General features: G+C 38.3%; 1 protein-coding gene across 1 annotated transcript in view; it reads left to right on the forward strand.

Moving 5' to 3' along the window:
- LOC140228853 (broad substrate specificity ATP-binding cassette transporter ABCG2-like) overlaps positions 1-9854 on the forward strand; it is a 30896-nt gene extending 21042 nt beyond the window's left edge. The window contains exons 9-18 of the mRNA XM_072309124.1: positions 1058-1177; positions 1799-1989; positions 2255-2320; positions 3225-3310; positions 4509-4598; positions 5505-5629; positions 6646-6800; positions 7726-7815; positions 8498-8556; positions 9660-9854. Coding sequence (XP_072165225.1) covers positions 1058-1177; positions 1799-1989; positions 2255-2320; positions 3225-3310; positions 4509-4598; positions 5505-5629; positions 6646-6800; positions 7726-7815; positions 8498-8556; positions 9660-9807 — 1130 coding nt within the window. The 3' untranslated portion in view covers positions 9808-9854. The remainder of the gene's footprint in view (positions 1-1057; positions 1178-1798; positions 1990-2254; positions 2321-3224; positions 3311-4508; positions 4599-5504; positions 5630-6645; positions 6801-7725; positions 7816-8497; positions 8557-9659) is intronic.
- The last annotated feature ends 1921 nt before the right edge of the window (positions 9855-11775 follow it).

An 11775-nucleotide genomic window follows, 5' to 3' on the forward strand; every position in this document is an offset into this window, starting at 1 on the left:
CTAATAATGTACCTTTGTCTGTCTAAATTCATAGTGTAGAACACGAAATTGTGTATGAATAGTGTGTTCACCAGTCTTTATACACCTATTTGTTTTTGTCCTGTATGTATCAAGTCCTTTTCTTTCACTTCGCACCCATGGAATACATGAAAGCGTGCATGCATGCATATAAAGCTCACAGAGTCTTTTCAAAAACAGTTTGCAGTAGAGTTGCTATTGTGACATTAATAATGAACAGATGGTTGTTGCTGAATGTACCAGGTTTGGGGTCAAACTGATGATCCTTTACAGTGGTTGCCATAGAGATATAAATCCTCTTTCTGATGATTTACCTTTGCTATAAGTGACTCAGTGCACTTGAATAGACAGCAAAGTCCCTTTAATGGAACGCATGAAGGAAATGGCCTTCCTAACTGCATTCTGTATTTATTTTAGAAGGCTGTAGTCAATCAAATCGATGAATTACAGGTACATGTAATTTGAAAACTGAAAATCTTCTATTTTGTGGTCTGACGGTAATTGAAAAATTTGTCGGGTCGTTCTGTGATACAGGGTCAAATAATGACAGCGTATGTTGTCTTTCTCCTGATGTAGGCATGCTATCAGTCATAGAAAAGTTGACTGTCAAAGTCAGAGTATTTTGTTACAAAAGCTGTGCAACAGACAGTTATTGACCATATGAATGTTTTTTTTTTTAATTTTTACTTGTGTTTGTAGCAATTTTCACCAAAACAAAAAAGTTTTTATTCGGAAAGCGTAATCAATTTAGAAATTGCATTATGCAATCAACTTGTTAATTCTTTAATGTGCATCAGGTAGTTTGTTTTGTTTTGTTTTGTTTTGTTTTGTTTTGTTTTGTTTTGTTTTGTTTTGTTTTGTTTTGTTTTGTTTTGTTTTGTTTTGATTTGTTTTGTTTTGTTTTTGTTTTGTTTTGTTTGCATCTTGTTTTGTTTTGGATGGTTTTGGATAGAGGTGCCAAAGACACAGGGGATTGATAAAGCAGATGGATGGAAATTTGTAACAATGCTATAAAACATTTGTTTATCGATCACTCTAGGATACGAATGTGAGGCCCACAACAACCCCCCAGACTTCTTCCTGGATGTACTTAAGAGCGCTGGCAGTGCTGATGCTTCTGATGACCAGGTCGAGCTCTCCGATGGAGCTCTGCAGGCAGGTAAAGCAGAGGTTTGCAATCTTGGCCAATGTGCACAGTATTTTCAAAAACAAATTCTTGTCATATTCAATGAGCTATATAGTTTTCCTAACATTTTTTTTTTGTTTCTTCATAGTATCAAATAAAGAAATAAAGTATCTACACACTCATACACACATATCTCTCTCTCTCTCTCTCTCTGTCTATATATATATATATATATATATATATATATATATATATATATATATATATATATATATAAACATAAACATAAAAACAGAGAGAAAGAGAGAGATAGAGATAAATAGATAGATAAATAAATATACAATTGTAGATGTAGATTTACATGTAAATATACATATACATAATCATAGACATATTTCTGTATTTTTAAACTGGGTTCGACACTAACTTTTTTCCCTGGTGGCCTGAAAAATAACAGTTAATTGGCCAGAAATAAAAAGTAACATAACAATCCATTTTGAATCTTTGTTGTCCAATTGCACCTTTTTGGACATTTGGTGGCCCGGCATCAATATTTAGTGGCCCTGGGCCACTGCGAGTATTTGTGCAATCTGTACGCATCATATCTGTCCGTTCCCTCTCCGGGTTTTACAGAATTCTGTTTCACCTTTACAGAAGAGGGAAAGAGCGTCATCATGGCAGACGTTAAGCCGACTGCTAGCAGCTTCGCCGACAAGTTCAGACGGTCGCAGCTCCACCGCGACCTGGAAGAGAAATCTGCCAACATCCTGAAGCTCCACGAGAGTGAGAATGCAGATTCCACGTCGGTGGAGAACCCAGGATACCCCACCGGATTCTTCACCCAGGTCAATATCATTGTACAATTGACTTTCCAAAAGTGCAGTGCGACATAATCCCATGTGAGACTGTATTGTAGCAAATATAGTGTTCAAAAGAATATAACTGTAGAAGTTTTATCAAAAGTTTGATGTAATATAGGAAAGTCGTGGGACCTGCAGAAAGACAGTGCAACCTTTAGATGGCAAGGCCTCTTTAAAAATTGACATTGCAACCTTCACTTTCACATGTCACTTACACTCTTCCTCCTTTGTTTTTTCTCTCATATTTCAGGTTGCTGTGATTGCTCGAAGAGCTCTTCTGAACTACAAACGGAATATTCAAGTTTCTATCGTCCAGGTGAGGATCAGTGGTGTGATCCCCAGGGCTGTGGAAGTAGCTTTTCCATTATACACGAAGGCAGTGTTGAGACGGAAAAAAACTCAATGTACTAAAATGTATTTCACATTGCATAACAGGTGTTGTAACTTAAACCACTCTATTACTACCTGATTGCTATGACCAGATGCGCTATCAGAGCAAAACATTGACTATTTTTACGGAAACTTAGCACAGAACCTGTAAAAGGTTTCCTTGCAGAGTATGAACTAAGATAGTTTCAATTTGTGGTGTACAGGCAATTCACTGTGTCTTGTCAAGTACTAATATAGTATGCATCTATTTCAGTTTCCCTTCCCTGTATTACTGTTGGACCTCATATACATCAGTAGGGGTGTTCTGAGCTTGTGAAGTTCAGTGAGTGGTAATACTGTAGATATACACATTTCTTATTTCCATTTCTTTTTTCCAGACAGCACTGCCTATTTGATAGGAATTTATTGTCTTTTTTTACTTCTTTTTTCTTTTTTCATCCAATCATGCTGTTTCAATCATTTGGCATCTGTTTGTGTGCAATAAATCAACACATGTATACATAGATTTTCCCCACCTGCAGTTGGTATTAAAAGGGTGTGTGCACATAATGCACTGTGGGTTGATCCAAGTCAAAACGATGATACCATTCTGGCAACACTGAAGGATACAAACCTTTCATTATGCATATCAATTCACACAAATATGATATGCAAATCATTTTAAAAAGGGTGAAGACCAAAAAGAGGAAATGTGTGGTTAGAAAGTACTGGTTTTTGGAAAAAAAACAAACAAAAACAAGTTGATGTGGTGTTTTTCGCCAAAACATGAAATGATATGAAATCACTCCGTGTTTGCTTTGCTTCTCTTCACTCCCTTAATTTTCCCATAGCCCATCATGGCAGTCTTCTTTGCAACCATCATGGGTCTCGTGTATCTGGATGTTGGTGACGACTTCCCCAGTGGAACCCAGAACAGGTAATAATCAAGATTATTTTGATTTTTAACCATAGCAGACATCTGAGCGATGCAATTTGTTCATTTGTTACCCCACTTACAACGACTTTGCAGGACGAAAAATTGTTCATCGCCTGCTCACAAAAGCCAGTGAGATTTTGGGTGTAGAATAGAGGGCAATAAAGTGAAGTAGTAATTTACTGCAAATTGTTCACTCGGAAGTAACTTGCCTACTCTTGCTACCTGTACGAGCTCCTGCTGCAAATGCAAGTCACAATGTATTGCAGAGTCTTCTTCAAAATTCTAGTATCTGCTCCTTACAGCCTTCTGTTACTTCTCTTGATGATGATTTATTTAATGTGGATAGTATTGTTGTAAAGATGTGATTACATAAATTGTCGATCGCTATTTCCAATTTCAGTCTAGATGTCTTACTTTGTTGATAATGATATGAACTGGCTTCTTTTGGAGGATGCAACATTAAATAAATGGCCTCACTAGAACTATATTGCCTGAGTCTTTGACTCTGGCAATATAGTTCAGGCAACAGATGTCATATCCCCCTCAAGACCAGTCCATATTATATTATGTATGCACTTTAGTAGCCGAAAAACATTAGTCTTATTGATCCGAAATGCATTTCAGCATTGAGCATTTTAACTGCACATACAACATGCCCTTTTCCACAGATAATTTTTTTTTCTCAGAAGTAATATGACCAAGATAACAGGTTGCACTGAGCATGAGGGGTGGGGGGGGGGGGGGGGAGGTGGAGCAGGCAAGCTGTAGTATTAATCATACCTCAGAGTCATCAGTTGAAGATATTTGCAAATGTTTTCGAACATTTTTCTTCAAACAATTTACCCGTTGAGGACGAGTCTCGGGTATACTAGGGCAGGGGTCTATGGAAAATGTGTGTTGTAGCAAAGTCAGTCCGTCCTCAACGGGTTAATGTACCAAGGTATACGTTCTCTTCATTTTTACTGTCGAGCTGTATGTTCACTCCGTGAACACTCAAAGCACCCTAGATCGAGTCAGAGATTAGCCCTGTGTGAAGTCAGTTCTGATGTTAGAGATTTGTTATATCCATCGATAGATAGTCATGCACACTTTCACTCACTAACATCAGGACTAATGTTTTTTGCTCTTAATTGCATTTTCACCCCATCTCTTCTTTTTCTCTCGGTCTTGCTATATCCTTCTCTGTGCATGAATTCAGGACTGGGGCCATGTTCTTCAGCTGCATTTTCATGATTTTCAGCAACATGGCCGCAATGGAGCTGTTCATTGAAGAACGCAGAATATTCATGTGAGTCCTTCAATTAATCCCAGCAGTTTTATGAAACCGTAGAGGCACTGCCTCTACAGAATGTTTTTCAATGTCTCATTTTACCTGTCTTACATAAGATTTGTACTGTAGTAGTCCAGTTCATCCCAAAGTTCCTCAGATGTGATACATGTACTCCACTGAAAGTGATACATTGTTCAGTGTGTTGGACTGCTGGACAATCAAAATGAAAGCAAGTATCAGAATGAAATGCGACAGGGTTTGTGTCTGTAACGATTAGTACCTACTCAAATGTAATGATTATCACTACAGGATTATTGATTGTATTATTTCCATCAGTAACTTCATGGCTCTTGAAGACCATATGAAATATTGCCATGGCAGTTGGTGAGAGGGACTATGCTCTGATATTTTCATTGAAACATATGATCATCTGACGAGATCGAGCCAGTGTTGAGTCGTACACATTGACAAATAAGGAAAGCACTTGGAGAACACATACCTATGCCAAGCAGCTAATTTCCACCCATACATGCATTCTAAGAATCGCCCAATTTCCCTATAACCGCATTCACACATATAAAATAGCGAGAAAACAGTCATGAACCAAATCTTGAGATTTGCAAAAGTGTGAATCCCACTAATGATAAAGAAGCCTTGTGTTCACCTCATCAGCTTCCTGCATGCTGCGCAGTGCTACGAACAGAGCAGGCGCTTTATTGTGTGTATCCAAATCTCAAATATACACACATCACACTTTGCAGTGTTTGATCATTTCTTAATAATCTTTATTATTTCTATAAAAGAGCACATGTGCCTGAGTTACAACATTTAAACATTTTCCCATGAAATGTAATGTTGCAAGCATGGCAAGTCTTTTTGATTAAAGCGTGCCTCCTTTGTCCACTCGTTTTAATTATACCACAGACACGAAACAAACAGTGGCTTCTACCGAACCATTGCATACTTCATTGCCAAGGTGACATGCGACCTCGTGCCGATGAGAATCGTGCCCACTGTTCTCTTCTCTGTCATCTACTACTTCATGATTGGTGAGCTCAGAACCCCCTACAACCCCACAAGCCTTGCTGATATCAGAAACCCTTAATCCACTGAGGACGAGTCCCGAGTATACTCGGGCAGGTGTCTATGGGAAATGTGTGTTGTGGCAAAATCAGCCCGTCCTCAACGGGTTAAATGATGATGATCCTTGCTTGAATGTGAAGGTCTAATTATCTTTTGAGAGTATTCTCATACTGAGTCACTCCCTATTTCTCCGGCATTTCTTTCATATCTCATTCTACATGTATAAGACAGGGAGGGAGCTGCTCATTTAAAGGTACATTGGTCCCGGTGGTTTAGTAAAATGGGTACGCGGGCGCAAGGCGCAAGTTTCCTGTAGAGACCTACGCTATCGACTCCTCTTTAGCGCTTACGCTGTGGCCCACTTCCCCGAGTCCAAAGAAGTCCGATCCACTGTAGCCAGTGGTCCGATCACAGTTCGGCTCATGATTCAGCTGAGGGGATGACAGTTTTAGCAAACTTCTTTTGTGATGTCATAATAAGAAACACATATGCACGCACCCTGGCATTACTACAGACTGCATGATGCGCAGAGAAGACAACAAAGGCAACGTTACTTAGCAACACCTACATGCTTTACTCCTGATGACAGCTCAATTTCGGCAATCTTTGTATCAATGCTAACGATGATCGGCAGTATCATCAACAACGCCTTCTACACTACCGGGACTATGCACCTTTAAGTTGTTTTTCCACTCACTTTTGAAACAAGCACAGGTGGAAGTACATTTGAGTTGCTAATGTTCAAAAGATTTTAAAGAAAATAGTGTATGTTCTCATCAATGTTTGTATCGGCGGATATGCATTGTATAATGAATATTTGATTTTAGGGTTGTTGTTTTTGTTGTTGTTGGTGGTGGTGGTGGTGGTGGTGGTGATGGTGATGGTGATGGTGGTGGTGGTGGTAGTAGTGGTACTGCATGCTAATGAAGGAGAATCTATGCAGATGTTATTCAACCTTTCTCCTATTCTGCCCCTTCTGCAGGATTACGTCACGATGCTGCTGCCTTCTTCACTTTCCTCCTGACCCTCCTGATGGCCACATTTTGTGGTACAGGTCTCGTGTTCCTGTTGGCAATCACCATCGGAATCATTAGCATTGCCACCGTCTTTGTAACAGCCATCAATATCATCATGTTTGTGAGTCAACTCCTGTGACCCTGCATCACAAAACCAACAAAAAGTCGCCATACATGGATTTTTAGTTAAGGGCAGATTCTGAAAGAGCAGACTCTAAGCTTTAAAATGATGTATAGCTCAACTCAGATGGACTCCCCTAACCTATCTAAATACTGGAAAGAAAGCACACACTCTCTAAAAGTGTGAACTGAGAAAAGAGGCTCTGAAGTACAGGGTCTATTCATGTGCTTAATCTTTACCAAGCTGTGCTAGCTGTGTGATGAAAGGGACAAAACACATAATGTAAACCACTAGAGCAATAACAATGAAGGGATTATAAGATTAAGCTGAAATTGGGCACGCTTTATTAACACATTCTGTCCATGATAAATGCCAACTTTCAAAGCAGTAGCATTATCCATTCAAAAGTTATTAGACTTGAAAGTGAAGAGTGTGCAAAGGATTTCAAGAAGTGAAAAGGGGCCTCTAAGATATACCTGATCATTCTACTCTCCCCCCAAAAAAGCTGAAAACACACTTTCACATTCATATCTTGATCCCAAACTAAAGAATAATTTAGAAGGACAGCTCTTTCAGAAAATATGAAAAACTCAACATTGACTCGGTTGAAACATTTCACCTTTTTTGAGTCCTCACATAAAATCAAGGGCTGCGACTTTTTGTTTGTTTTGTGATGCACGGTCACAATTACTTTTGCAGTACAAAGATTCAAATTCATGGAAAATGTTGTTTCTTTTCTTCTTCTTTTTTAAACAAAATTGTGTGCATATGGTAGGGATTTAATCTTTCTGACACTACCATGAACTGCCTTTCAAGAAAATAAATGATTGTGTGTGTTGGATAATCACATGGAATTTGGCTGACATCACTAAGAATTTCCACATAGTAACATATATTCCGTATTCATATCCCTTGTTTGTAAAAGGTGTTTGGAGGCGTGTTGGTCAACACTGCATCCGTCGGTGACTGGATCGAGTGGCTGAAGTACTTCAGTGTCATCAGATATGCTTTCAATGTAAGTCACATATGAAATATATGCTCTACCACCTTTTTGACATGGACATATCATGTATTTTAGACCTTTCTTACAGTCTTGGCCATACAATTAAAAAGTATGTTGGATTGTGTGTCAGATGAAAAATTAGTTGTGAAATATAAGAAGGGGAAAGCTATATGAAGATAATGTGTGTGTCTCATACAGGAAAATTTTGTCTGCATCACCACTGCAGCGCTGTACAGTACTGCATACCAGCATTCCGGACGTACTAAATCTGTCCAGTGTTTGTCAGTATAGACCAAAGAAGTATGTGGTAGCTTGTAAAAGGTGTGATTATACCAGGACTAATTGCACTGTTCAAGTTGAATAATTAAGGTGAAAAATTATGCGAAACGGCAGGTCATGTAAAAATAGATACAGATGCAAATGTATAATAATTTTACATCCAGTAGCTCTCACAGAATGAGGCCTGTTTTGTGGCTTTTTTTTTTTTTTTACGTCTTGTCGTACAATATTTGAAATATGTTCTTCCGGAATGACAGTGAAAATCCCATTGAAAACGCATAAACTGTTGTCTTCTTGGCAAATATGCAATCACAAAGTGTATTTATGTTTATTATTTCTTTCTCTTTTTTTTTTTTTTTTTTGCATTCATTACAATTATTGCCACAATTTTATTTCCCCCCCCCCCCCCCCACAGGCTCTGAGTATCAATGAATTCAGGGGACTGACATTCTGCCGAGCAAATTCCACATTCTGGTGAGTTTGTAGACACAAAGAATACACAATATATTTCAGTGTCCTCAGTCTATGTAGGAAAAGAAAGTTGGGATCACGAGATGGGTGAAGTCTCCTGTGTATAGCCAGCTGATTGTATCAACAAGAATATATATGCATGAATAGGGAAGGAGATCTTGTATCCCACACTCTAGTTTGTGGAGAGAGACCTGCAGGCGGTTGGAAATACACATTCTTTCATGCTCTTTAGCTCATCCTATTACTTTCATTTTACGTCATGTCATACAGTATTTGAAATATGTTCTTCAGGAATGACAGTGAAAATCTATATTACTCTACGATGGGTGCAACAGACAGTAAAAATGAGTTGCTTTGCAGTGCAGGATTTCATGAGGTATTGCCAAAGGCTATGAAGTGAGAAAGTACTGAGGATTAAACAAAGTCTTTGAAATTCATCTCCTTTGTTTTGTTGTTGTTGTTTTATTCTTCTTCTTTTTTTGGGGGGGGGGGGTTGGTGGTGCTGGGACGTCATGACAGTATATCAATAGCCATGGACCATCCAGTCATTTTCAGATGCTAAGAGTGATATTTTGATGGAGAAAGTGCTGTAATTAACTCATATTTTGTTCAGTTATAAACTCTTAAATTATAAGAGGAAATTGTGTGTATATGCAATATATATATATATATATATATATATATATATATATATATATATATATATATGTACACTATGCCTTTGAAACAATTTTACCATGGTGTATAAGTGATACTAAGAATCACTTAAAATATAACCACTATTCATTCATGCATTCTCTTTCCTACAGAAACATATACCTTTTTACAGCAATCGAGTGCAAGGCATTATAATGTGCAATAAACACAATTTGTAAGTTAGCAAAATATTTTGAGTATATAGAAATGTAAACAGGAGAATGCTAAAAAAAAAAGAGCATTGCTTGTAGGGTGCATTCCCCCAAATGTAGTAATACAAATTGCATGATTGATATGTTTTCATACATAAAAAGCAGACTTACTATTAAAACTCCATAGAAACCTATAAACTAGCTATATGACTAAAATATGATTCTCGAATGTGATTCTTTTTCTCTTTCATCTTTCAGCATCACAGGAGAGGAGTATCTCTCAGATTTGGACATTGGCCACACGGAATGGGATTTGTGGCAAAATCACGTTGCCATGGCGTGTTTCATCGTTGGGCTCTTCTTCCTCTGCTACATACAGCTGCTTCGGGTACCCCGCCACACATAGGCATAGGCCGTATTTGAGCACTCGAAAGCAAAACCAAACCAGACCATACTGCACCACACCGTACTATTCAAGATTGAGAGTGTTAGAGTGCTTTGTGGAGATATTGTACCTCCTGAGTTTTTTGTTTTTGTTTTTTACTCAGGGTCAGAGGGGTCAGATGCACACTTAATGTAGCAACAGGGTCCTACACCTGGTGCACTTTCGCTATGCACAAAGGTATCCTTGACAAAGAATGGGCTCTTTTTATTATGACGTTGTGAAAATTACATGCATGCTTCTCATGTCAACAGCTGCTACGGTACGCTTTTGCAGCACATCGGGAAGTGGTCCTCTTTTTGCATGGTATGGTATGGTACCCTTTAGGAGAGCGCTGAAACGTATTCCTCAGTGGGTCCATGGATGCCAGTTGATGGATTTTGCTCACTTCTAAATGTGATGACCCGCTTCTCTTCAGGTGAGATAAAATGGATATACAGTTCCCTCCAAGTGCATAATTATATAATGGCTGTTGGCAGTCTGAATTGAATTAGATGTAGTGTCGGAATTTCTTTCCTGTACAGGTTTTGATTTGTACAATGCTGTTCTTGTTTTTTATTTAATGTGGTGTATTTATGTAGATGTTCCTTTTCACTGCTCAGCTGGTGTTGGCAAAAAATTATGTATGTACTGAGCTTTCTTGTTTAAAGTCTCAAACAAAAATTGTATCTGCCACCATCGAGGGCTTGTATGCCATGACCACCAAAACACTTGACATTAGTTTAGTTGATATATGACTCTGTGTTTGCAGAAAAAACAAAACACAACAGGATTTCCTGTTTCAGTGCTGTGTGACCTTGAATAGCAGCTGGCTGCTGTGAAACTCCTCATTTTATCAATCTTCTCTCCAGACAGTACATGCTTATTCCTAACTTTAGATATAAAACAGAAGTCTGGCTTCAGTTATGTTTTTGTGCAACATATAAAAACACTTGGCACTGAAGTTTTGGAACATTATATTCTGGAAAATATCAGACTTACTGATTTTTTAAAAATCAGACTGAAATACTCAGAAGATGTTTGTAAAGGTACACCATCTTCTTACCTACTTATTGTTAACTCCTGTGAGACATGCTTTGGGCACTGTGGACTGTAGTGCATCTCTAACAGCTATGCAACAACAACAACAATAAAAAAATAAAAAAATAAAAAACAGTCTATGTAATGATTAAGAAAATTTTTTCTCCTCCCTATTCTTCTTGATGTACTAGTAATATGTCATTATTGTGGTTTCAAAACAAAAATATCTTTGATGTGGTCATTGCCAACTTCTTGTTATGTGGAGCTTATAAGATAGTTCTTGTCTCTTCCTCAGAGGTGTACATGACTAAGCCTATTTGGGAGACATTCATCTCCTATTCCAGAATCCGTCTGTGAGCCTTGGTGTAGCGTGCATTAGTCGATCATGTTTATATAGAATCAGAACCACCAAGACTCCCTGATTCTGCAGGTGGTTTCCGTAAAAACTTAGATATCTCGGTATGTCCAGGTAACGGATTATAAAAATTTCCCTGGTTCAGGACTCATATTAGAATGATTAATCTGCCTCTTGTTTGCTGGCCTCTTGTTAACCGTGCAGTCAGTAATATGTTTGGCCCCTCATAACAGACAGATATCTTTCATTCGCTCTGCTGTGCGCTCTGCTGTGCAGACAGCGTGAGTTCAGTGGTTTGAATGCGGCTACGGCTAGCAGAGTTTGAAGGTGGTGTTACCCGATAAAGCACGCAAAATGGTGTATAAGAAGAATCAATCATGAAATTGGCGAGCTAGACTTGTTTGAGTATGATATGAAGGTATGTATGCCAAGTTTTGTAATGTCTTATAACGAAAAAAGGGAAATTTGTACCGCGTTTCCTAATCGGCAAGGAAGAGTGAATGAAAGATATTTGCCTGCTGTGAGGGGCTGACTGTTTTACCGACCATATAGTTAAC

This window comes from Diadema setosum, chromosome 5 (genome assembly GCF_964275005.1).
Source record: "Diadema setosum chromosome 5, eeDiaSeto1, whole genome shotgun sequence".
NCBI classification, from domain to species: Eukaryota; Metazoa; Echinodermata; class Echinoidea; order Diadematoida; family Diadematidae; genus Diadema; species Diadema setosum.